General features: G+C 39.5%; 2 protein-coding genes across 5 annotated transcripts in view; both read right to left on the minus strand.

The window, feature by feature from the left end:
• Window positions 1-371: 371 nt before the first annotated feature.
• etv5a (ETS variant transcription factor 5a) lies at window positions 372-11487 on the minus strand. Of its 2 annotated transcripts, none has more exons than XM_043248408.1 (13): window positions 11340-11487; window positions 9497-9630; window positions 9304-9397; window positions 9081-9128; window positions 8682-8732; window positions 6865-6988; window positions 6502-6780; window positions 5397-5683; window positions 4400-4459; window positions 4229-4297; window positions 3849-4018; window positions 2255-2362; window positions 372-2144 (listed from the first exon to the last, which is right to left on the minus strand). In XM_043248408.1, the coding sequence occupies exons 2-13, from the start codon at window positions 9542-9544 to the stop codon at window positions 1914-1916; spliced, it is 1569 nt and encodes a 522-aa protein (XP_043104343.1). In that variant the 5' UTR covers window positions 9545-9630; window positions 11340-11487; the 3' UTR covers window positions 372-1913. The 2 variants fall into 2 exon arrangements, with proteins under 2 accessions (XP_043104343.1, XP_043104344.1); XM_043248409.1 differs by having other exon boundaries at window positions 2261-2362; window positions 11340-11486.
• LOC122351370 (diacylglycerol kinase gamma) overlaps window positions 11340-27481 on the minus strand; it is a 101757-nt gene continuing 85615 nt past the window's right edge. For all 3 annotated transcript variants that reach the window (XM_043248406.1, XM_043248407.1, XM_043248405.1), the window contains 3 exons: window positions 20968-21088; window positions 20104-20164; window positions 11340-18667 (listed from right to left, as the gene is read on the minus strand). In XM_043248406.1, coding sequence (XP_043104341.1) covers window positions 18572-18667; window positions 20104-20164; window positions 20968-21088 — 278 coding nt within the window. In that variant the 3' untranslated portion in view covers window positions 11340-18571. The remainder of the gene's footprint in view (window positions 18668-20103; window positions 20165-20967; window positions 21089-27481) is intronic.

Below are 27481 nucleotides of genomic sequence, written 5' to 3' on the forward strand. Positions count from 1 at the left end.
AAAAGGCCTTTAACTGAATAAAGGCTGATCGATACAGAATAGAGTTTCAGATTCAGTACAAGAAAGCAATTGCAAGCCCATTATCTGAAACGGCCTTTACAGTTCTCACATGAGCAGAATTTTATAATATATATATATATATATATATATATATAAATAAATCAAACAAATGCCATTTTAATTGTAATAACATTTGACAATATTACTGTTACTGTTTATTTTTGCTGTCTTAGCAAACATTAAAATGAATAAAGCTTCCTTACTCCAACCTTTTGAACAGTACTGCATGTTTACATATCAATAAAAAAAAAAAAGTGCTTTCTCGGTCACTGAAATAGATGAGAAGAAAAAGCAGAACACAAGAGAGCAAGTGAAGCAGAATGGACAGTTTATTGTACCCAGTACAGATTATAAACTCAGCAGTGTAAGGTACACATTGTGAGGGACAAGGTTAAGCCTGTACAAGTGCAGACAACCCTTCTGTGGTGGATAGAGACAAGCCCCTCGTTCCATGAGAAAACAGTTATTTTAGAAGCTGCACCTCTAATTTAAAAGGCACTGTTCTCGAACCCACCATGAAAGGGTGTCCGGTAACCACTGGTGTGCAGTCACTGCAACACAGGGATCCACTTAAAACATACATAGAGTATCTGTTACAGGCAGAACTATACAGCTTATACAATAAAATCAAATAAATGCAGACTTTGCAAAAATATATAAGTTCATCTTTTTCAAAAAAAAAAAAAAAAAAAAAGATAACTCCACAATTTCTTCTTTGTCCAGCATAAAGCGATATGTTAGTGGACAGCTGATCATTGAATACGTCATGCAAAAGGAAGCAGTGGTCTTTTAACATCTCGAGATTGGCAATGAGGAGCTGACCAGGAAAATGTATTTTCTTGTACCTTATTGCATGCAAGGCCCTGATACTCCTGCTCTCCTGGTGCATTAAAATATAGAACAATGCCAAAAATAATAATGTAAGAGGCTAAAATGTTGTTTGACCTTTACTTACACTAAAGCATGGAAAAAGTCTGACTAGTGCATCCCTTTTGAATGTTGTCTAGTGAGAAAATTCTGCAATTCAAAATTTGGCTTTTTGGGAAGTGAAACCTAAAAGTAAAATAGCGACAAGCATACAGAAATACATGTAAAATGGGTTAACAGTCCTGTGAAGTTGACTAAATATACTAAGAGTGCCTCTGGTTGAACTTCACATCAACAACCCCTGGGTTAACCAGCATGAAAACGAAAAAGTTAATAAAAAAAAATCCAACACATTGACAAAGGACTCAGAACAAAACCAAATAATACAAAAAACATGTTCTGTATTCCTCAGCATAATTAAAGCCGTCCACGTTTAGTTCAACAAAAAGTGTTGTATAAAAGCCAGCTTTCTAAAGAGTCTTAACAAGTCTGAAGAAACAAATGGGTCATTTTTTTTGCCTTGTAAAATAAAGCCCTTTTGACTTCTTGTCTACATGGTTTGGAGGTACAACAAAATTAATTCGGACCAAAAAGGCAACTATTACATAGTGCTGCATTTTTTTTTCTGTGAGGATGTCTCTAAATAATTTGTTGCCAATTTTTCCTTTTTAAAAAAAGCAGATTGTCAAAAACAGAATTGCTACAATTCTCGCAGTGAGATCTGTCAGTCTTTCGGCACCGGTCGGCTCCAGCTCAACCTTTTCTTCTATGTGGCAGCGACCGGTTTGCCACGAGGAAGGTTAAGCGTGGGAAGCCAGCTTTCCTCACCTCCTTGACACCTTTCTCTCGCCTGAGAAAAGGTGGCTCGCAGATTTCTCCTCGTTCTTTTTAAATGATTGGGAGGGTTAATCTGGAAGTGGGCAACAGTTCAAAAGGAGTTGAGGCAATAGGGACAGATGTGTTTCAGTCAGATCAACAGTTCATGCTCAGTAGACGTAACCGTCGGGGAAAGGCATCCCAGCAACACACTGCTCGCCACCGTCCACCAGGTATGAAGCCCCCTCGTCATAGTGCGCCAAAGGAAGCGTGTCGTCGTCCACTCCGGGCAAGCCGTCAGGGTCTGCTTTAAGGTTGGGCCTCTGGTTGTCTGGGAAGGCCATCGAGAAGAGGGCCTCAGGATCGCACACAAATTTGTACACGTACCTCTCGCCAGCGACCTGAAAAGAGGCATTAGATTATCAAAAAAAATTCATTCAGAAGTGGACAAATTATAGCAACTGTTGTAATTATGAGCAGAGCGTAGAGTGAAAAAGAAATGTGAACCTGCCTTTACCTTCTGCATGATTCCCTTCTCATAATAGTAACGCAGTGAGCGACTGAGTTTGTCGTAGTTCATGGCTGGTCTGTTCTTCTGGATGCCCCAGCGCCGGGCCACCTGAAAACACAGATGAACATCGTCATTTCTTTAGCTATTTCGGTTTAGTTGGCAAGACGTAACAAACTGGAACGTCGCAAAAACTCTCAAATCTCGTGTTGAAGAGAAGTACACCGTCACTTTTAGAGAAATTGGTTGTAGCAACCATGAAATCCACCACTGTATTTTTTTTTTTTTAATTATTAAAGTGCCCCTATTATAGATTTTTGAAAATGAAAGCTCTAAGTGAATGGAAACATCCTGCCAAGTTTTAAATCTGAAAGCACACTTTGTATAAAGTCATTGTCTCTCAAAAGAAAGACTTGACTCGGACTAACAGCAACAATTTTTTAGCATATTCCCTGCTCACTTGTTGGTCTGAATGAAAATGCAAATTCATTCTATGTCATAAGGTGCTGCTTTTGGAGAGGTAAAAATAGCCGTTTCCTCGGTAACACTGTACAAAAAGCAGCACTGCACTCACAAAAGCTACTTTATCAGGCATTACAAGCATGATGGAATGAAAATGAGACCAATTGGACCAATCGTCACAGATTAGTGTCATGTAAATGAATGAACAATTAATTGTTAAATCATTTTGGAGTCACAAATAAAGTAAAAATAAATGTATGTTATAAGACAATGAAAGTGTTTTTTTTTTTTTTTTGACCTAGCATGCATGTTATTCTGTTGTTGGGGACTCCCAAAACCAAAACATGAACCTTTCATAACCCAAAATAGGGGCACTTTACATTACTTGTGATGTACAAACAATCAGATAAAATATTAACCATTTATCAGAGTGACAGTGTGTCAAACAATAATATTGGCAAATTATTCAGGTATGACTTGAAAAAACCAAAAAAAACAAACAAACACGAAATCAAGTCATGTGACTGCCTCAGCATTTAAGAACTTCTGTAAATGTTTTAATAAACAAAATGTGCAAATGTCTTCTTAAAGTAGTAATCCACAAGATAAGAAAGGTTTTTATTAAAACTTACTTGTCTATGCGGTTTATGAAATCAGTGCTACATGACAAGAACAGGGGGGAAAAAAAAGGCTGTGGAGCTCTCTTTTACCGGAAAGTATGGAAGCTTAGTTCAAGTTCATTGTCTGTGGGTGGGAATATAAAATGTGGAGGTAAAATATGTAGCCATATATATATATATATTTTAAAGGTGGATTTTATGTGCGTTTTATTTTTTGGTTGCCTTATTTTATAGTTATAGGACAATGCAGAGAGAGAGAGAGAGAGAGAGAGAGAGAGAGAGAGAGAGAGAGAGAGAGAGAGAGAGAGAGAGATGGACACCTGTAGCACAAGGCTGTCGGCACCGACTTAGTGCGCATTTTGGAAATTTTATTCACATTTTAATGTTTCCATTAGCCGTTATCCCAAAATTAACAGAAATGCATGAATAGAAACCCAGCTACTGAAAGCAAGAACATACAGGACTACTGTAAATGATGTGCCGGGAAAAAGGGAAAACTGAATGTTGGCGCTCACCTCCTCTGGCTCAATAAGCTTGAACTCCATTCCACGTCCTGTCCAGGCTATGAAGTGACCGTTGGCAGGATCATCCAGCAGTGTAACCAGAAACTGCCAAAGCTGGAGGGAGCCGCGGCGTTGGTAAGGCGGGCCGTCACGATACACAGAGGGCTCTTGCTTTACCTTCCCTGTCAGAAAAAGAATTATGCCGATTAGAGTTTGCATGCAGGCAAAAAATTCCAACACAAACGTGGCTAATGTGGACACAGCCTTCATTTCACACCACACCACTAGCTCTCTCCGAATCTCTACAATGCAGACTGAGCACTTGAAAATTACCAAAATTACCATTTGACCATTAACTTGTCTTTGATTTGAAACTATAAATGACTTGTTACCTTCAAGTCTCTCAGGAACCACACAGGTGTCGTCGAAATACAATTGCTGATCTCTGTCAAATGAGAAGTCTACAGGCAGGTGGAAGAAAAAAAAAAGACACCATTAGATTAAGAAGGTAGTAGCTGGAGCTGCAGTCACGTAGTATATGCTTTAATGGTGATGCCACTTACTCTCATGGTTTTGGTAGAAGCTTGCTGCTCTCCCAAATGAAGACTGACACTTAGGCACTTCTGCAAAACAACATACAATGTGATTATTAAACATTCCCGGTGATAAACGAGAAAGCAGCTCATAGAACCCCCTCCCCATTGAAACTGATGAAACATCTGGGCCGTGAATGTCCAGCCTAACACATCTGGTAGTGCTGGCTAAGCTCATATCAACACACCAAAGAAACATGCGGTATTAGCAGTGAGCACTGAGTCACCAAATAGGATTAGCCAGCGTGTCAAGATACTGGACCATGACAGTCAAGTTTTATCTGTCCTTGTGTGTCCTGGTGATTCGGCAGGCAACTCCACCCCTTTCCTGTCTCAGTTTAAGTATGCGATCCTCATTGATTGCCTCAGATGCATCATCTGTCAGGCTGCTGTACAGATGAAAAGACTCAGCGGCCCCCGTGCAAATGTAATACGTGACGTACACATTTATAAGAAGGATGGTAAGAGGATTTGGAATTACATCACTAACCTGCAAACATAAACCTAGAGGGATAGTATAAAACTTGGAAGAGTGCATAAGGCTGAATGCATGCATCACAAACAGGAAGCTTAGAATTACCCTATGAACAAAATATCCTGATGTTGATTATGACCCAACTACCCTGAGATATGATCTCCTAAAGCAACCTTTCGAAATTTCTTTCAGTTCAGTCTAGGACTAAATATTTTTGCATGTTAAATTGACAGCCCTGTTTATTAATAATGCTGCATTTATGGAATGTCTAGGTATGAGGAGCGGGGCCTTTTCAGAATGTCTTCTCTTTGCATGCAAAGGTTCATGGTTTGCATGTGTGTATGCTTTTGTTCATATACACCTCACTAAACAACGCTAAAAGTCACAGGCCCGTGCAAGCACACAAAATACATTCCGTGCCCTCACCCTGACAGCTCTCACGAAGCCCAGGCAGATTGTGAACACTTGAAGACTTTTCTAAGAAATTCTCACCAGAATCAAAGCAGAAGTCTCGTGGCTCTTGCTTGATGGCCATCGGGTGGAAGGCAGCCTGGGATGGGCCCATGTTGGGAACACCTTGCTCAGCATAGCGGGGGTCTAGGAGCTCCTGTTTGAAGCCCTGAGGAGGCACAGGAACCAGGGGCTCGGACATTTGGCGATGGTATGGTGGCCTTCCATCTCTCGGTGAAGTGCTGGGGACCTGTGGCATGAAGCTGGGTCTCCCTTGGGTGTCAGAAGGTGGGAATGGAAGGCAAGGCTCTGAAAGTTGCCGTTGAAACCTGCAAGACAATAACAGTTAATAGTTCAATCCAAGCAGCTGCTTATGATACAGGAAGTTATGAAGAAACAGCATGTTAAAATATAGATGTGTTAGTCATGTGACGGGATACTTAAAAGAGCAGCTTAGCACTAGCATTTTAGACTCTTCTGCTAGAGACTGTAAATGATGTGCCACACATTCTCCAGCAAAGCTCCTATGAATTCAGCTACAGGTGGCGGGGTAGGATGCCAGCCAATCTATTCCCACGGGGGTCATGTTATTAGAGAAGTGATGTATGCCACATTTTTTGACCTAATAAAATGAGCATGGCTAAACAGCAATCTGCCATGTAATATTACTACCAAATATTTTTTTAAATCAATTATTTTATTTATTTTTTCCATTCAGGAAGTATGCATTGCATTGTTTAAAAATGACAATTAAATATAATAATAATAATAATAATACAAAAAATGAACTAATAATAATGAAAAAAGTTTCTTGAGCACCAAATCAACATGTTAGAATGATTTCTGAAGGATCATGTGACACTGAAGAGTAATGACTGCTAAAAATTCAACTTTTCTTGTATTTGTTTTATACATATTACTATTTTAATATATTTCTGATCAGACAAAAGCAGACTTCTTTCAAACACACACAAAAAGATTACTTTTAAATGCAACTTAACATCTCATTTATATAGATATTATATGTAGACATATATGTAGATATTTATTCTTTCAAATCAAATTGTAAAAAATCTGTCTGTGTAACATATATCTCTATCTATATAGCACTAAAATTTAAATGTCCTGAAACCATGCAAAGACTCACCTAGGTTCATTACTGAAGTCACGGTTTAGGGGTGGACAGGGTACTGCAAAAGGTGGGCTCTGGCTGTGGTGAGGGAGAGCCTGTTGGCTGGGGGTGGTCTTGGTCATTGAAGGCTGCCCATGAAGGAGACGCTGCCCTAATGTTGAGTTGGATACGGGAGGAGGAGTCTGTTCATGCAGGGGACGTGTCCCCAGAGTGGTGGTGGGGACACATGGTGAGACGGGCGTTGAGGGAGGAGTCAATGGCTTGAACCCAGCTGTGGGCTTCCTTTCATAGGCACTGTATTGAAGAAAACAAAGACAATTAGTCATCATGCTGACAGGAAGATATCAATGACATTGAGACGCATATCTAAGAAAGTACCTGTAGCTGTAAAGGCACTTCTCTCCATACGGCATGGGACTTCTATCCTGGCTACAGGGAGACAGCTCTTTGGAGGGACTCAGTTCGCGTTTGATCTTCACTGGTGGTGGGCCATGAAACATCACTGTAAGAGAAAAAGAGCAGAAGGAGACGTTTCTAATCGAACACATCAACAGAAGTGCAGTGAAATGCCTCAGAAGAAGATTCTTCTCCACCATTAAACCACCATATTTCACGGGTAATGACAATCGACTGCGAGGCATAAAAGCTCTTCGTTCTGCCCATCAGTATCATGGTGCAGAACAACACATGCAATCAAAGCGCTCCCCTCAGATTTCCATCATAGTCAAGTCAATACTCATGAATCAGTGTGGTCGTAATTCAATGATTGTGAATGATTTTCCTCCCCGCACTGTAACCATTAGCCCCTGGATCTCTGCATCAAGCTCTCATATCCGGCGCCACATAATGGCCAACGCAACTGGATCCACACGAGTCTAGCAAGATAAATCACCCAGACTGTACTTAAAAAAAAAAAAAAAAAAAAAAGGTAGGCACGTGAAAGCTCAAAGCATTTGTGCAAAGTGACCATATCTGATGTGCTCAAATAAAAATCTGTTCATCAGAAGACTTGGGTTGAACTGCTCTATTTATGTGGATTGTTTTGCTGCATTTGATTTTTTGTGGCACTTTCAATAGGACCAAAATCTCTCAGGTTTCATACAAAATATGCCATTTGTAGGAAGTGAGAAGATTTTCTGCTCTGTGGCTATTGAGGTTACTCCTAAAGAAGCCACTGCCCATTGATACGGTACTGGGAAAGCGTAGGAGGGCATGGGGTGCCATGTAATGTCCAGATGAGCCCTGGATACTGAAAAGACCGTAAGAAAAGTTTGCACTGGAATGCCACATTCAAAAAATGCCTGATTTTATAATCAGCATGTCAGAAACCTTTCTGACATTCTTTTGCTTTTCAGTAACTCTATTATGATGTAAAGCTGCACCAAAACGCATGCCCTTGTACACACCCTGTCTCCCAGCCTCAACATCAGACGAAAACAAAAACAAACTTCAGAGACAAAACGGGAGGGGGGATAACATAAAATGCTTCGCAGAGCGTTCCTCAACTATTTCCTTTGGCTTTGAATCCTGTGGCCAGGCTCTTACAAATTGGGTGCGTTTGGACTGAGAACCCTCACTGAAAAGAGCTTCAGTAGCAGTGGATTTGGTGGGTTTAGGCAGGCCGTGAGGGGAAGCCTTTTCCCTCTCCCCCTTCCCGCTGGAATCCGGTCCATTCCAGAGGCTGAACGGAGTGCATGAAAGTGTGAAATCTGATTATGAGCTTGGATCATGTGATGCTGATACCAATCGGCTGATTTCACTGAAAAAATAGGTAGTTGTGGGGGTTCTCGCCGAGAGGATTCAGGCAAGAATGAAAAGCGGAAAGACCATTAAAGCCCTAATAAATCAAAGCACTATTGGGTTGAGTGTGTGAAGATGGTACACCACTGACCAAGTTCAAGAGCAAATCAATTATTTGAAATTTAATGCATGCAAAAATATCTAACATACAATAAAAGCAAGTGTAACTGCCGGCATCTTCAGCAACTCAAATCAACAAGACTGTCTGGCCACTCGACACCATTCTTAGTCTAAGATCTCCTTTGTTTCCCATGAAACTTTGGCTTTAAATTTGAGCAAGAGATGAATAATAAATAGCTTCAAGAGTTCAGCCTCTGCCGTTTTCCCTAGCCCTCTTGGACTGAATCCAAAGTACACTGCCAAGGAGAATAAATAATACATCTCAAGGTACTCACAGCTCTCCGACTGGAAATCTGGGACAAACTGTTCATCATCGGGCACCTGAGCTGTGGAGAGAGATTGGAGAGCATGAAAGAGTTGCAAACAATGCTCCCTGCTGATAAACAATCCACAGATCAATGTCAATTTGTCAGACAACATTTATTTTGGGATTTTTGGTTAATCAAAAAAAATGAACAGCCATATCAGCGCCAACTTTTTAGACACCGCTGTAAAGCTAGAGCAATGGACCAAATTAAATGGTCAGAGTGTCAAGAAAAATAAACCGCGGCTGCTGCAAAGTATCACTTAGAAATGATATATTCCGCATGCATATAAGAAATATTCACAAGCCCAAAATATAAATGTCAGCTGCATGACAAAGCAAAAATTACATGTATGAAAATGTTACAAACCTTCTGCGATCCAGATCTCTTGCAGCTGGCTGAGGTCCTGGAAAAGTTCTACAGATGATAGGCAAAGACAAGACTTACTACGATCCAAGTATTTGATAAATGAAAGGCAGCCTTCAGCAATCACAGCATCGATCAAACTACCGCTCTCTCACTGTTAATGCATCTCAATAATCAGGTCCATCTGCTAAACATGCATTAGTCATGTTCATTAGGTTGAAATTACCCTCTGTGTCCTGAGCGAGTTCAGTCTCCACTAACTTTCTTTTTCTGTCGTTCACTGCTCGGCCATACGGTTCCTCCACTTGTAAGGACTTTTGCTGTAGAAAAACGCTTATGGTCAGTGTTGCTTAATTTAATGCTGAAAAACAAAACGCCATTAGCTTTATGCATCCACAGAAAAGCAGAAATGTACTTACATTAGGTGGGACCATAAATGGTACTTGCTGGTCATAAAATCCGTCCATGTCACCTGGGTCTTCAAGAAAGTTCCCAGCAAAGGGTCTTCGCTTAAAAGCGATTGTTGTATTGACCTCTTTGGGTCTTCTGTTTTCTTTAAATGGAAAAAAAACATAAAAATAAATAAACAGATGAACCATGCAGTAGATGTACTGGACAGTCAGGTGTCTCCCACATCAAAACACCAAGCCCTGCATGCAGGCAGACAAAACGCTCAGAACCATCTGATCCTGTGCATTCATCCTCCCCCTTCTCTCTCTCTGTTACCCATCACAACATCCCTCCTGACAGAGCGAGAGAGAGCGAAAGAGAGAGAGGGAGAGAGAGAGAGGGAGAGAGAGAGAGGGAGAGAGGGGTAATGCAATCCACAGTAGAGATGAACGTAAACCTTACATAAGCAAAGCCAACCATCTGTGCTGCTGATTAGACTATGAAAGGAATCACGAACATATTAAGATAAACTGAGGAAAATGAGAAGCATACATTTTATGTTACACTACGTTGATATTCCACTTATATAACTAGTCCATGAATAAACCAAAAAAAAAGAAAATGAAAAATGAATTGCTGGCCAAGCATCTATTCCGAGGACTGGATCAACTGCACACTTGGAAGGGGAGACTGCAAGAACCATGCCAACTTTTCTTGTGATGCTTCAACAACACAACAGCCTATTACTTGATACTATAAGAGCATTTTTTTTTGTTCGTAGCGCAAGCATATAGGATTTTATTGTTGTTTATCTTTGTAGGGATTTTTATGCAATAGTTTTTTTTTTTTTTGACCATTCTTGTGATGCTGCTCCGAAAAAACAACCATTGCTTTCCTAACTGTTAGCGTTACTCTTTATGATATGGTTTTTTTTTCCCTCATAAAAGGTGTGTATTCCCAAACAAACTACACCTATACAAATGTAAAAATGTAAGTTTTATTTTTATGTACACGTACACTGAAAATAGCCTACATATTAGGGTGAAAACGGAGGAAGTCTAACATGCAAAATTAACACTAGTGAATATAAAAACAAAGCACGAGAGACGGCTGAGAACTAAGTTAATGAAGGAAGGAAAACTTCAGCGGCTTACGGCAAGTTACGGTTTACGCGAACAAGCTCGCACTTTAAAGCTTACTATATTAAAAAAACAGCTTTGTTACTAAAAATGCATTATATAAGAATAATAAATAAGTACCATTAACTAAAAAAAATAAAATAACCACAACCACCATAACGCAAGACAGAAGATAACAATTCCTATATGTTTGGGGGAGGATTTTCCTTTTAGAATAAAGAGACTTCTCCAAATACATCACACGTTTGGTGTATTATTACGCATAAACAAGACGAATAAATCTAGTCTTAAATTAAGTGCTTAAAGTAAATATAAGATCGAGCAGAGAGAGGACCTCCTCCCACTCCGAGCCCCCTGACGGCCTCTTGTTTTTCTCAATGAAATGAAACTCGATACGTGAGGGGGGAAAAGAGAGACCTCCATTCACAAAACCATACACTGCTCAGGCAGCACCGACCTCACCTATAAATGTCACTAATGCTGAGCGCACGAGCTTCTGTGAGGACTGCAAGGGCGCAAAATACACCAGGAAAAACTTCATGCATTAAAATGGTTGCCAAACAGTATAAGCCCTCTCTTGGAGAAAATGGCGTTCGCTTTCCCCCAAGGCGAGATAGCTGTATTTGCAGTTGCAAGCCCACGATAAACTTACCCGCCGCGCAAAACAACCGCTTTCAAACAGATATATCAGTGAACGCCGTATAAATATCTGAAGAATGAGGGTTAGACTCACCGTATAGATGACGCGCCTCTCGCAGTGGATTGAAAAAAAACACGTTTCAGATTTTAATCCCAAAAGGATGCAGTGCGCTCGGACTGATCAATAGATGCGCTCTCTCCGACGCTCAAAACTTGAATGAGGTTTTGTAAATGGACTGCTCGGTTTTCCCTTGGGCTCGAGAGCATTTGAATCTGGAAGCCCATTGGCTCCGAGCGCACGTCATTCACGTCTCTAAACCAATGATTTGCGAGCATGACTCGGAATATGTATGAAGCGCTCAGCGACCAATCGAAGCCCCGTCTGTCCTATTTTTATGAATGGCTGAGTTTCATTCACTTTCAAGATTTTTCCCCGCACGTTTCCAGAGGCTCTTAAAGGGCCAGAGAGCCAGAAGTAGAATTGCCAGCAAAACACATAAGTTGCATGACAGTTTAATTAATTAGCATTTATTTAGAATATAAACAAAGCTGAGTTGCGCGCAAAGAAAGAAGGTAAACGAACAATCTTCTTTTTTTATGTCTAAACAAACTTCGCGCACAGCTTATAACGTGAGAGTAATGAACACTAAAAATCCAACCAGAAAGGGAGGACTAGTTCGCAATAGATTCCCTGTGGCATTAATTAAGTATTAATTAATACAATATCTATTTTTTAATCTGCTACACAATAAGCTACACAGTCTTGCGATGTGCAAGGGATTTACAATGTATTATTGTGGTCAAGGCCAGATGTCCTAGAATCTATATTTAACAAAGCTGTTTCTGTGAAAAAGAGAGGGAGAGAAAAATTCAGCGTCAAGTGTGAGGAGGATAATCTTTAAAATCCTTCTGGCTTTCGAGCAGAGCCCACTTTCACAGGAGCACAATGATAGCATGAACAAGATGTGCCGTATGCAGTTACTGGTGTCATTGTTTCTTCTGCTTGACGCTGCTAAAGCTGGGCTTTTCAGCTCCGCAGAGCTGTCAGGGTCTCCTTTTTATAGCACCTTTCACTAATGTGGTGGGAGGTGGGAAGGGGGTGGCCAAGAGCATATTCTATTTCCATTATTCTGCTTCCTAAATCCAGAGCGGTGTTGACACAGGCATCAGCGGCACATGATATCTCTTTGATACCTTTCATTTTTTTTGGGACAAATATTGAAATGATCCGCTATCACTCACTGATAATGAGAAGGGCTTATTTGTGCCCATGACTGGGTCAGTGTGACAGTTCTGGCAGCCTGCCCTTCTCTGGAAATGTGGGCTAATCCGTGGAAGGAGATGTACCGCACATGACAATAGAGTTAAATGAGGGGTGACGGACAGAGCAGCAAATCAGATTCCTACGCCGTTAACACTTGTAACACAAGAGAAAAATCAAAACTTTTAAACCTTGTTATTATACGCAACCTGTGTACTACTGAACACACCCTGAAAACTGCGTAAAATCAGCTCGGTACAGACAGTTAATGAAGTGGAATGAAGGTTAACACAGCCCTGGGCCACTGGTGCTCTCCCAAAGAGAGACATGATGGGACTTGATGACTATTAATAGTTCATGGAGAGATAATTCCTGCTATATTATCTCTGCACACCCAAGACGCGTAGGCTTTGCCCCAGCTCACAGCTTCTTGTTGTGTCATCTGCATTTTTCTTCTAACACGGCTGTATTTACAAGCGCAGAGGCCACAGGGCTGCCTGACGAAAACAAACACTCATACCGTCTACTGTAAATGACACTGCAAGTACAGTGATGGTGCACTTGAATTATCGGGAAGCTACTTATTTTCACACTGATATTGAGTGTTTAACTGTATGACACACTGCTAGTGAAGAGAGTATTTAAAAGAATTTTCAGGGTAAACGTTGAGCTCAAATGGCAGCATCTGTGGCATGACTTTAATGAAAAAAAAAACTGAAAAAAAACTATGGACTACGGGCTTTAAAAAAGGCTAAATCTGTGAAGCACTCATACAATGGAAGCAAATGGAGCCATTTATTTGAGAATTTAAGCAGGAATGTGAAGTTAATTTTATAAAAGCACATTACTTTTTCCAAGACAATTAAAGGTTGACAAAGTTTACACAAAATCTCTGCTGTGAAACCCCAATTTTGGAATCTTTATTTTATTCTTTAACGTGTGTAATGATGTTGAACTTAACTTGTAGTGAATCTGGATCATTTCTTTTATGAACTGTTTGGTTACACTACAATAACAGCTTGTAACTGGGAACACCTTCGTACCAAAAATCAAAACTTAAAGGGTGAATATTAGTACCCTTCGAGCATACTTCCCCAGTTTTACCCCTAAAGGTAAAATTTTCTGATATGCCACATAATCTAGTCAGCATTCATTACAGATTCTCACTTCAGTGTGCAGGGTCAGCATAATAGGAGAATAACACACCCATTACTTGTGAAAGACTGAATTAGAAAATCTGCCAATGTCTTTCAGTAGCATCACGGTATGATTGAAACTCAAGTGTGCAAGTCTGTACAGGTGCAATCATGACTGAAGGTGTTGTCTGACAGATGGAAGTGTTAAAGTGTGCTAATATCTACTGAGCTGTGCGGATCTTAAGTACCATGCTAAAAGCTCACATTATTTCCCCAGGAGCACTGAAATCTGTGATTTACTACGTGAACTGAAATTCAATCACGTTAAGTAGAGGATTGTGTCGGGCATCTTTGCAGGATGCGAGTAAGTACCCTGGCCGAGCCACCCAATGACCCACACCAGACGCAAAGCTTCAGTCTCTCCGTTTATTCAATAAACTCTTTTGTCCATTAACATGGATGCCAACAGCTTACAAGAACCAGAGTAACAGAGTCTAAGTGGGTCTTTCAAGGGCACGATTCACCCTTTAACCCCATCTCAGTCTGTAGGACTCCTGTCCTTGAACCTTGTTGCCTACCACACAGATGGACTGCTACAAACCACACTAACCCTAAGGCAGGAATAAGACAGTGAGTTTAGCACACATGTAGAACATCACATTCAGGGTTGATATGGGCTCTACTGCATCAGTGGTGCTCAATACCGCTCATCTGTCTCAGCTAAGAATAGAGCTACACCGAGATAAGCCGCATTGTCTCTTCAGATTTAAGTCCAGGATTCTGGTTCACCGTCCTTAAAAATCTTTCCTGGTTTTGTCTCAAGATGCCAGGGTTGTGCAAAATTCAGAACTGAACAAAACCGTATTCCTTCCCATTCATAAGTTTGAATTTGAATAAACATTCAAACACCCTAATTGATTTGAAATCAGAATGTCGGGAAGAGGAATTTATTGAATTGTAATTCAACAGGGAATGCATCCTGGAAAAAAAAGGTTTTCTATCCATCCACCGTTCTCTATAAGGCCAACAAACCATTAATATTTGAGACTTTTTGGCAAAACATTATCAGACTGCAGCTTTATTTAGTGACACATGAACTGCTTTGAATTACCATTCATCTTTTTTTCAAATTTAGAATTTGAATTTGAATTTAAAATTCAATTCTGAAGAAAGCACAACGCTGCAAGTGGCAGCACGGTTTGACAGGTAAAAATGATTATTTTAAAAGTATTATTGTTAAGAGAAAAGAAACATGGATGGGCAGATTGAGCAATCACAGTTTTAGGACAGCTACAAATAATAGATAAAAGCTGTCCAGTCCACAAATGAAGACATATGTGGTGTCAGAGACATCATGGAGCACATCATTTGTGAAGTGCAGGACATCGCTCTATCACCACTCTTCTCTGAGAGCGCACAGGCCGGCATGATGACACTAACAAAAATGAGTTATTGCAACACGGCAAAACAGATGTTGACCTCTCGTTTTTTCACCCTCTATTTTGTTCCATCGTTTGGTTGATTTTTTTTCAGTGACTTGTATTGCAAAAGACTTTGCTCCAGGCAAAATGCTATTTCGTATTGGCAAGTTAAGGCTATCAGTTATTCACAGAAATTAAACAGAAGGTGACATCAGTATGATTTAGAAATGACATTTACCAAACGTGACATTCCTCAGTCGCCCATCGATTGGCATACACTGGTGCCAAACCTCAGTTTACAAAATACAAAACAGAACGGAGAACATCCACAGAGGTACTTGTACAATGAACATGCTACTAGCGGATTGAGGAAAAGCACAGTGGGTAGATACAAGGGGCCTGGGTAGGATCCAAAAATATAATCATGTGAAACTAATAAAGTAGCAACAATCAGCGTGGTCTCTCTTCAAGCAGACGTCTTTGTCTTCTTTGTTTCAGCAGGCATGCGGTGGTTAAACTTTAGAGAAAATATAAACAATATCTATATATACATGACTGTTTAAAATCATTCTAAACTGTAAAATGAAAAGTAGTTGTAAACATGCACTTGTAACCAAACCGCCGTTCTTTAAACACCAGACTGTCACACAGGATAAACCATCTGTCCGATGACCACAGGAACAATGGGGCTCTTATAGCCAAATCCACCATTAACTTCTATGATAAACCGACTTGTTGGCTGAAGGTGAGCGTCTGCTCTGTGGTCATAAGGAGAGATTAGCATTTTTAGGACACTGGCGTATCTTCTGCGGTTCAGTGTTCTTTAAAGGGAACGTTAACCTGCTAACCCTAGTAAGAGCTCAGTTTCCAAAGTCGACACCTGAACTTTAGATCAGTCTAAACCCAGTTCTGTATTGGTGAAAATATATATATATATATATATATATATATATATATATATATATATATATATATATAGTTCCAACACAGATCTTTGTGCCCTATGGCACACTGTGAAAGCATCTGATGATCACTGCATGTTGATCTATATCAGGCACATCTGCCTGATGGCTACAGTCAATCATGTGACCCATTAGCTAATCTCTGATACTATATCAAGTTATACCTTTAAACACATTCATATATATGCACAAAAGGCTCTTGGAGTATATGAATACTGATACATGTCGGGAATTAAATACTCTTCACAGGCCTTCTCAGAAGGGCTAGAAAATGAAAAAGCACACTTTTTGGATCTCAAGGTCACTGTTGTTGACGGTAACCGTAAGTAACTTCCGTTTCTCTGCATTCATCTGGGCCGCTTTCACACCCGCTTGACTGTCGACCTGAAATTGCGAGCTGATGTTTTCATGCTGCAATTAGGAATAGTGTTTCACTCCCTGAAATAGGAAGTTAAATTTAGGCTCCGTCCATGCAGCAGTAAATCAAACCCCACTGCAGTGGCTTGTTGTGACAGACGAGGACCAGAGGATTCAGTGTTAATACCAGCGCTGGATCGATTTCAGCCCGCCTCTGAATGGAGATGCTTTGAGCTACAGTGAAGAGACTTTGTTTCTCAGGAATATGTAGCAAATATTTTTTTTAAATTGGTTCTGTAACAAAACATGACAATATTTGATTTGTTAACATAAGTTAATGCATAAAGGGTGGATTTGTTTAGGTTGTATTCGATTATTTAAGATCATTCAAATATACATGAATATTAACAATGAACAACAGAATAAATTTATGTGAAATTGAACCAAGCAATTTTCAGTGTTAGCTGTTGACATCTAATGCATTAACAAATGTTAACAAATTAATTACTGTCTTAACCATTATATCCTTATGTAAAAAAAAATAAAATAAATTGATTAAAATCGTATCTTGCTGATAAAACACTTAAAACAAGCCTAAACTGGTTTGACGGTCCTAGCTTGTGACCTGTTCACACCAAGACGAATGTTTAGTGCGAAAATTCAGTCTTTTATACATTTCAGTGTCAATGAATTTGAAAGCTATTAATGGTCCTGTTCTTATTGAGACATTTACATGGATAAAATTTTTTATAAAGATCTCTTTTTTGATTAGATTGCATTATCAAGAAAACTGGCCAACCAATACAATTTGGTCACATGCCCTGAGTTGCTGCTATAAATCTCATTGTCTGTAAGCGCCACCTACTGTTATAGAATGAAGTTTCATTTTCCATTCAGTCTTTCTTCTTTTTTTGGCATTGATATGAACAGACAAATCAAATCAAAAATGGATCGAATTTCTCTGCCGTACATTCATGTTGGTGTGAAAAGGTTATTAAGATAGTCTTCAGCTAGTCTGGCTAGATTACTTGCAGGCCTCCCAGCAAACCAGCATAGGCTGGCGTAAGATGTTTTCTTTATAGACAGAGTCTATCCTCATGGTACTTAATGTTAAGTTATTTTGATTTGGCTTAAAAAAATATGATACGGTCATCATATTATTGCACAAATTGCCACACTGCTACGATATAAATGCTAATTGTTAAAACTGTTTTAGTACACAGATTCTCTCTACTAACGGTTTTCTAAATTTATACTTCATTTTTTGAGACCTTAGGTCCATTTTTCGCAGTGTTGTTTTAGAGGGCAGTATGGGATAAAATAAACAACTGGCTAGCTATAACAGACCTTGCACTGGTCAGTCTTGTGGCCTGAGGGTGAACACCAAAACTGCCCCGAGCAAACACCAGAAGCTAAAATGTTTCATCTCTTTGAGGCCAGGCTAACCTATCCCTATCAGCAAACCCCCATAAACATCTTCATAATGGATGAGTATGCTGTTTCATCTCTTTAGCGATGGCATGTCTCAGGGCCTTGGAGAGGCACTGGAAAGAGTGCTTTGCATGCACTGATGTATAATTCAGTAAACTCCTTTAGGAGGAAAGTTTGTTCCCTGGTCCTTCTAGGGCCCAGTGACGTCCATATGTGCACCATCAACTCTCATGCGAAGAACATTATCATGCCAGGGTGTCTCTCGCTCTGCTTCTCTTTTCACTTGAACACACTTTGTCTCCTTTTGCTGGGCGAGTCTCCTGCTTTTCTGGTCCTCTCTGTCCCTCTTTGAAATTGGCAGTATCTTCTGATGAGCCGTCTTAAAAGGAGGAAGAGGGCACACCGTGTGATCCCAAGGCAGTGGCCTACTGGTGGGGGGGTTGGTGAAATTGAGTCATAGCTTACAGGTCAGAAGCCTGTGATAAGACGATCTGGATGATAAGACACAGGAAGTGGTCATGACACTCAGAGAGGGTCTGTTCAACGGGTTCAGCCTGTGAACACCAGACTGTGTTGGGAGGTGGAGTCCATTAGAGATCCATTACAGTGTTGTGTTTGTATTGATTTGCCTCAAAAGTGTTTGAAAGGTCTCTTCTCTTTGGGTCCCACCTCCCAAAGATAAAGAAATATAGCTGAGGAAGGTGGAGATGCTTGAGTGTATGATTGTAGAAGAGTGGATGGTTTTTGGAGCCCCACATCTAGTCCCGACTTCTGTTGCGCTTCTTGAAGAAGAAGAACGTTTTCTGTGGTGGTCCCAGCAGCATGGGCACCTGGTTCTTATGCGTAATCCGTATCTGCAGGAAAGAAGGCAAGATTACTCTCTGAAGACAACCAAATCTGAACAGTTGGTTAAATCCTTCTGCTTGTTAATTACTCACTGTTTTAAGCAGTTGTCTCGTTCACATTCAGCAAATGAGCTGACAGAAGTCACACATGTCCAAATTAACAGGCACAAATTTGAGAACGTGAGAGCTGACCTTGAAACTGAAATAACATCCCATATTCCCCTCTGCACAGTTGGGCAAATTAGAGAGGACTAAAAGCACAGCGGCACACTTTTTATAGAGCTTGCGCTGATAGAGATGTATATATAGTGGAGGACATTGTGTTGGCGCTATGTGCAGATGGAAAGCTGCATGTTTATTCCCCTCTCTTAATGACATAATCAGTCAATGGCAGGGTGTGACATGACAGTGTTTTAATTAACAGTCTGCTCGCTGGGATGGGTGAATGTACAAAGCTGCAACAGACTGGAGGAGGCAATTTTCTGAAATGGAGAAAAAGGTCCTGCTCTGAACTGAAACCTATCATTGAACATTGGGTGTATCTGACTTCACATTACATCACATACTCTTGTGAACTTTAAGAACAGACAGAGACTGTGGTCTCTTTCTAAAATATGTTTTTTTATTTATAATCTTCTGCCACTCGGCTGTAGTAATGAAGTTATTCCATTGCAAGTTCACAAACCCAACAAGTGCTTGCATTTAAAAAACATAAATATTGAATGCAGTGTAAAAGCATCTGCCAAAGTTTAAAAGTAAATGTGAATTGAAAAACTCTTGTTGCATGTTTTCCATCGTATTTTAGGTTGTTTGGCAGAAAGCTTCACTTGGAAAGCTGATCTGGACTGTGAGGTGAGACTTGTGCATTTAATGATGTATTGTGACCCAATTGTATCATGAGTCGGATTTAAATGTTCAATGTTAATAAGACCTTTGGTGTGGAATCGAACTCAGGTTTGGACCAAGCAATTGAGTTAAAGGTAAAATCAGCCTTAAAGGGATAGTGCATTCAAAAATTACCCTATGAGTTATTCACCCTCACCGCATCCTAGATTTATATGATTTTTTTTCTTGCAGAGAAGCACAATGGGAGTTGAATTAAAGAAGACCTAGTTTTTCAGTTTTATAATAGCAGAAAATTTTGTTGAGATTTTAAAGACCAATAAAGCGAATCCATCCATCATACTCCATACGGCTCCAGAGGGTTAACAAAGGCCTCCTGAAGTGAACTGATGCATTTCACAAAAATATCCATGTATTTAAAACTTTAGAAACCATAAGGCCTACCATTTTTTACAGCACAGGAAAAACAATTGCCTCTTAATTTTTTTAAAGAAATCACTTGTTTTTTGACTCTCTCCTCTGCATGAAAGAGTCTGTGTTTACAGATAATGAATTATTATATTTTTATTATTGTAAATGAAAGCAAAATCAAATGAGCTGACCGTGCATGGAGGCTGCATCCACGGTTCTCCATCAATCTGCATGGGCAGCAGACGGGACGTCCTATGGACAGAGAGACAAGGACAGAGGAAAAAAAAAAAGAGCTGTTACGGATAAGGTCACTGACCAGGCAGATCGCGGGCACGAGGCTCCTATACAACACTTTTCCTAGACGGCTCTGAACACTGCACTCTTTGTTCCCACAGCCCCGTTCCCAGCCGGGCCCCTTACTCTCTAAACTAACACACTCACACAGTTCAGCACCTCCATTCCCACATACACACAGTTACAAAAAGTTAGTTTAGTCTTTTCAGCAGGGCCACTACAAGTTAAAGCAACACAGCATGGGAGAACGACAGCGATGAATGCGCTATTAATGCCTATTATAGAAAGTATAAGGTTGTGGGTAGAACGATCCAGTGTACAGGTGAGGAAATGGCAATAAAAATTGTGAATAACCACCTCACTGCAATTCAGAACTATCTGTTAGGGTTATTATGAATGTTTAATGGAGCGAAACAGGCCAGGCCAGGGCAACACAAACTTGTGATCTAGCACCTCAGAAGGGAAGAGTCTCCACTGGTTCATTAGCATACGTCAGGACTGAGCAGTGTGTGTTTAGACATGCTACAAACATCATTATTCAACAGTACGAGTGGGTCCAGAATGTTAGAGCTGTTGGCAAAGCGAGTGACAGCAGGTCAAAGGTCTGATTTATTAGCTGCTTTGGCCGAGAACGGACGTCCTGCTGGGGGGGAGGGGGAAGAGAGATGTTTCAGAGCCATGGACACAAATGTTTGCCTACGAGCAGGACAAATACTCCAACTTTTGGTCAATTTGTACGTGGACAGGCATGAACTGCTGACCTGATGGTGACACTGGAACACTGTGCCAAGCGCCGCCCAGCGCTCTTGAGACCTGTGTAGATCTGACCCATCTCGATGGCTCCCTCCAGACCCACCACCTCCAGAAGCTGATCACTTAGATCTGTTTTGCCAGAGAAGAAAACACAAACAGATTAATGTTTTATTTAGGCATCAACTTTTTCCTCAGATGCTTTTCCCTAAAATTCTTTAAAAAACTAAATGGAGAAGAAATGATGATTAATAAACTTGAATGTCATGGCACACATAATTTGGTCTTGCAAGAACCTCATAATAAATTCATAATAAAATCGTTTCATTGCATATTCATGAGAGCGCAATTTGTGGTAACATTAAATTTAAAGTTCACCCAAAAATTAAATATCTGCCATCATTGACTACAATGATTAACACATACACAGCACACATCAAATACAGTCAATGGAAGCTCCACTATACGTCTTTCACATCAAGCAAGCATGTTTGACACTTCATTAATCATATTTGATGTGCTCAAATGATCTGCACTGATCAGTGTTTATATGTTAATAAACTAAATATGTTCATGACAAAATGTGATTTGACATTCAGTAGAGACAAAAATCTCTAAGGTTTCATTAAAAATGTCTTAATTTGTGTCTCAAAGATCAAAAGGTTATACAGGCTTGAAACATGAGGGGGAGTAAACAGACTTTCCATTTTTGTTTAACTAACTCTTTTAAAAAAAGAAGAACATGCTGAGAATGCTGGGTACTAAACGAGATGATAACCATAAGATGTATGGGAAAAGCTTCAATGTATTCTCAATTCTGCCTCGTTGCTGTCTAGAATGAACAACTGTGATAAAAGAGATCTTTTGTATTATGGCAAAGAAACAACAGTAAAATCTTGTGAATCTAAATAGCATTTTAAAAACCACAAAGTAAAATGAAATTCAGCTGGAAGTATGAAAGAAAATGAGCATAGACCTACAGGGAAAAAGGCATTGAGGTCAGTGGTTAAGCCTACTAGCAGGCTAAGCTTTAGTAAATGCTTGTGGAACATTGTTATCCCTTTACTCACTCATTAACTTTCTCTCATCTCACACAACAGGGTCATGGCAGCTAGTGTCCTATTCACACACACACACACACACACACACACACACACACACACACACGGCAACTGATTATTTTTCTGTTGCAGAGTAGTAGAGTCAGGCCCACTGAATGAGTAATTTATAAAAGCATTATTAAAAAAAAGCCTCCTTCTGGGAATCATTATTCAAGAGCCAATCCAATCAAATCAGTACATGAAGAAGTGGGTATTGCATGAAACTTCATCTCAAGAGTGTGAATGAAGTATCTAGAGCTGATAATAGAACACACAGATCCAGTGCTATTTTAGTATAATTTATATACCAATATAATTTTTAAATATATTTTCAGTTTTAATTTTTATCTCTAGCAAATTATCTTGTGCTTTTATAATTTTTTTTTACAATTTTTAAAATGACTATTTAGGTTAAATTGATCTTTATTTCAAAGCACGGTTTCGGTTGAATAACCACATTTACATGTTCATTCAATTCATTTTGGCTATAACTCAGTTTGCAAAAATACTAAAAGTTGTTTATTTGATGATTCTTGCAAGGTTCCTGGAAGAAGTATTTCGAGTTCTACCAGCTACCAGCGTGTTACCATAGTGCTGAAAACGCTGACAACTTGGTCCTGTGTCCATCTTCATTTGCAAAAAAGAATCAATTAAAATCAGAGTTCACTAAAGCTGAAAATAAGGCACCCATTCTACTACACTGCAATCCAAAGAGCCATGTACTACATCCTCAGACCCAATCCATCCTAAAAGTTGATCTACATTAATCACCCATCAGTGAAGATTTAACTAGCTGTTCGGTGGATGGATGCGCAACGTTCAAACAGCCAAACGTACAGAGCGAATCCATCAAAGAAATGTTTCAAATTTACTCATGCAGGTTCCGCCAATAAAATTCAAAGCTCATCCAGTCTATCATTAACAAAAAGGTCTCTGATGTGTGACATGTACTTAAAGGCACATCTGCAAACAGCTTATGTTTACTTCCATCAGCTGCCTAGAATCCAGACAGGCAGCAATGGTTTGTTTAGAGGAGAATGTATGTTGTTTAAAACAGGGTAAACACTGTTTAATAATTTCCACAATGTAACCTGACAGAACACAGACGCACTTTTGCAACCCAGCAGGAAATTGCCGGCTGGCTTATTCTAGTCTTATGAGATAGAGGCTTGCGCAAGGGGGATGATGCAAGTCCGAGTCCATAACGTCACACACGATGCTGACCTGACAGAAATGACAGCCAAAACGGACAGAGCTTGACTTTGAACAACAAAGACAACGAATATGGATATCATACTAAAATATTTTGGTAAAAATAACAAGACAGTTCGACATGTAAACATTAGTTAATGCTTTGGGTATCATAAATGAAAAAAGGACAATAGATTTTACTGCATTTTTTGTCTAATTTTAAGATCATCCGCTTAAAATGCTGTTTTCAATTCATGATATTTAATGCATTGACGTATTGAACTTTTAATGAATTGTAAGCTATTTTGGTACTGTTATTATTATTATTTTCCAGAAAGAAAAAAAAAACCTGGGCAACACAATTTACAATAAGCGTCCAATAGTTGATGCATTGACTAGTATTAATTAACAAAGAAGAAAAAAATAATTTTAAAGCTTGCTATTACCAAACCAATAACTATGACCTTTGCCTCAAATGTCTATTGGGCTGCTTATTATTAGTTAGTAAGGTAGTTGTTAAGTTTAGGTAGGAATGTAGAATATGGTTATGATGAAAATGTGCTTTATAAGCACATATAAATGCCAAGGTGTTAATAAAAATAGGCATACTAATAAGAAACTAGTTAATAGTAAGAACCGGTAATTGTAGTGTAATTTATTGAAAAAAAACTACATTGTTGGTTCTTTTTTGCTCAGAACCTTCAAATATTAGAATTCACATCAACAAAAATTAAATGTTAACAAATAAAACCATATTGTAAAGTGTTGAAAACCTTTTAACAGCAAACCACAGATTTAATCTAGACATTTAAAGCATTTATTATAAAGGACACATCTCTTGAATTCAATCAGAACCATAGAAACTACACAAAGAAAAGGAAAAAACAAGAAAATGAATTTCAGTGTTACTGATTCTGTAGGTTAAGATAATGAATTCAGCAGCTGTGAATATTGCATTTACACAGGGAATATGTCAGTGAGTCACTGTCAAGTTTAAATATTTCACAGCGCAAATTTCACGGCACATATCACAAAACTTGTCCTCTGTGAACGTGGCCAACTTCTAAACTGTGCTAGCACACTCCAGGAACGCCTACCAGCTCAACAAGGACATCTGTGAGGAGCTTCAGTTCATTTCATTAAGCAGAGGCCTGCGAAAGACAAAGTGATAACGATTGCATATTCTCAACATTTTCGTAGAAAATGACATATTCTCCAAATTTTCTTCATTGACTAACCCTAAACCTAACAGCCTCTAATGTGAGTTAGCTGACATGTAGTCGAAGAGTTACTTGGTTTGGAGAATGTTCAAAGTGAGATTAGCGAATTAAAGTTGTAGCAGGCTTTTTTTTCTTTCTCGAGGCTCTTGATACCGCTGTGTGATAGATTTCAGCATGTGGCATGACCTGTGAATCTCTTTTGTTGAGTCATGACCTGGCTGAAAAGAAAAAGCTGCCTGCCAGTGTTTATAAAGTGTTTATTGATTGATGAGAAGTGGAGAGGTCTGAACCTGCCTGACTGTGCAGCTTTGCCGGGGGATATCGAGACTCTCCTACTCTGAAAGGTCAGACAGGAGAGGTTTGCTGAGAGGTGAACAAACCGTATGCTTCGCTTGGAGGGCTATGAAGAGCCCCAACAGAGAAATCGGTGCCTGGTATCTTTTATTCACTTCCACAATGCTAGTATTTGACAAGCATGTCAAAGATCTTGATGCTTCCTGAGCTCTATACATCTCAGGAGTTTTCCCAGAAAGTATAATGGGATTGAGAGCTGTAAGAAGAAAAGAGGGAGGTAAAGAGGGCAGATTAGGACTTCAGCACTGACACTATGAAGTGACGCGGGTGACAAATCGCTCTCTAACACCCAAAACTACCTCTGAATGATCTACATGGAATGTTTTCTATTTAAACCTTAAAATATAATTTATTCCTGTATATATATATATATATATAAATTCACAATATTACTGTTTTTTCTTGTTCTTTTAATCAAATAAATACAGCCTTGATGAGCGTCAGAGACTCCATTAAAAAACATCAAAAATATTACTGAACCCAAACTTTTTATTGCAGTGTATATCATTTTTTAAAGGATGATCTCTCACTGATCTGTCAATTTACAAGCCAAATTCTAACTTAATCTGCTGCACGAGTGCCGTTGTGTAGTGTTTCATATGAGTGCTTTAATAGCTAAGATTTAAGTATTTTTTGCAAACAAAATATAGTCAACCAGCTATTATGAAAATTCTGTAAATCACTGTAAAAAGACAAGTAATAATATATTCACATACGCTGTATGCTATATTCAACTGTGTATTTACTGTCAGCCTTGTCTTTTGTTTCATGGCGCAAACGTATTATTATCAAACACACAGCCTCTTGTTCATTACCCCAAAAGCAGCAAATAAAATAATAATAAAGAGAGGGAGGGGAAAAAATTGACGGGAGCCTTATTTTCCTCACGACACGAATGTTTCCCGCTCTGTCAGGTCTGGGCTTTCTTATTCCAGGCAGCGCATCACAGTAAGGCAGCGCTAAGAATAGCTCACAAACGCCTTCTTATGTAACCGTGTCAGAATGCATTGTGTGGAGGATATTGAGTCCCAGCTAAGCAGGGTCTTGTTGAAGGTATAGAACAAACGACAGCGATCTAAACAAATTGCATGATCCGCACCGACTGTGTTTATCGTAGAAAATGACAAACTTTAGCAGTTCACTGCAAGCCCTTTCTCAGTTAACAAAGTCAGTCAGTGAGCACTACTGAGGTCAGCATGCTCTTCAACACTGACAGTTTCAACGTCACTCGCATATTAAAAAAAGCAACAAAAAGTGAACCTGCATGTGAAACTCGCACTGTTCAGACGCTTGAATGTGCATTGTATAGTTTTATGCACACGTTGACAACCATTCTTCTTTGTCTGCGGTCACCTTGCACTCGCAGACCGGAGAAGAGACCCGACACCCTGTAAAGCTGCTTTGTAATGCCTATACCATTAGTAAAAAAGCAGAAAGAGCCATGAAACGGGTTTATAAAGGAGCTGTCAGAACACAGGAAACTCTCTATTTCTGAACTTTTCTTATGCGAGTGGTCTGTTGGATTCCACACGGGTGAGGAGAGGACATTCATTTATTGTGTTTCTGGTGGTTTCTGTGGTGTCCCTTCGGTGTCTTGGGCTGGTAGAAGTGAAGGCAGATGGTCAGAAGGAGCTGGAGAGGTTGCAGAAGCTGTGGTAGAGGTGCGTGGGTGGACGGTCTCTTGGCACATGGACAGAGTATGAGAGCCACCTCTCAGTGTTTACAGAGCACAATCCACCCAGTATCGGCCCGTGTTACATCTCACGCTCACTCAGTATGACCATTCCTACACTCGGAATTTCAGTGCACTTATCTTGCAAACTACACTGAAAAACGCTGCTTCTGAACTCTTTTGTATCAAGGTGTTCTTATGGACTCTTTACTGGCATACTTAAACAGTGAGACTTTCTTCTGTGCAATCTTTTATGATCTTGTCCCTATGAAACGTTGTCAGTGAGATTTCCAACTGCATACTTAATTACAATGCTTTTTATATGCTCTTCTTTATCATACGTAATTCTCAAATTCTCTTATGAACTCTGACAGTGCTCATGTAAATTTTATTCCTATAAATGTTTACAAAGTTTGGCCATTTACATCTTATTTAAAACAGTCATGAACTGAGAAATCAAAATTCCATCTATCTTTTGACATTTAAGAGCATGTACTGTAAAAACATATTATATTAAGGCCAGGCTGTGGAATGTGGCTAAACGCCTCCTCTGCAGAAGACCATCAACGCCTGCCTCTACATCGCTGCCTGTTTAGCCCCGCCCACCGAGTAGCAGCATGAAATGTTGACGTTTCAGTGGATACTCTCCAAAATGGTGCTAGGGTGACAAGGAGGAGATGAAATGTTGAATAAAGTCTTTATTTTTATTTTCTTTAAATACAAAAAGTGTTCTTATAATTTTTTAAATTAATGTAGAACCCCTGATGTCACATGTATTATTTTACTGATTTCCTTACTTTGTTTCTGTTCGTTGATTGTGGTAATTGTATTGCTGTCTATAGGATGGTCACAAAGAGCTCCTGGAATTCCATCAAAAAATATCTTCATTTGTGTTCTGAAGATAAATAGAGGTCTTACGTGTTTAGAACAACATGAGGGTGAGTAATGACAGAATTTCCACTTTTTTGGTGAACTATCCCCCTTTAAT

Source organism: Puntigrus tetrazona, chromosome 9 (genome assembly GCF_018831695.1).
Source record: "Puntigrus tetrazona isolate hp1 chromosome 9, ASM1883169v1, whole genome shotgun sequence".
Lineage (NCBI taxonomy): Eukaryota > Metazoa > Chordata > Actinopteri > Cypriniformes > Cyprinidae > Puntigrus > Puntigrus tetrazona.

Excerpts from the sequence above, each read along its gene's own strand:
- etv5a (XM_043248408.1), bottom strand. The coding sequence starts at position 9,544 with ATGGACGGATTTTATGACCAGCAAGTACCATTTATGGTCCCACCTAAT. Across the intron at positions 6,781-6,864 it reads AAGTGCCTTTACAGCTACAG|TGCCTATGAAAGGAAGCCCA; the intron begins GTACTTTCTTAG and ends TCTTCAATACAG. Across the intron at positions 4,019-4,228 it reads GGTTCCTGAGAGACTTGAAG|GGAAGGTAAAGCAAGAGCCC; the intron begins GTAACAAGTCAT and ends TTTTTCTGACAG.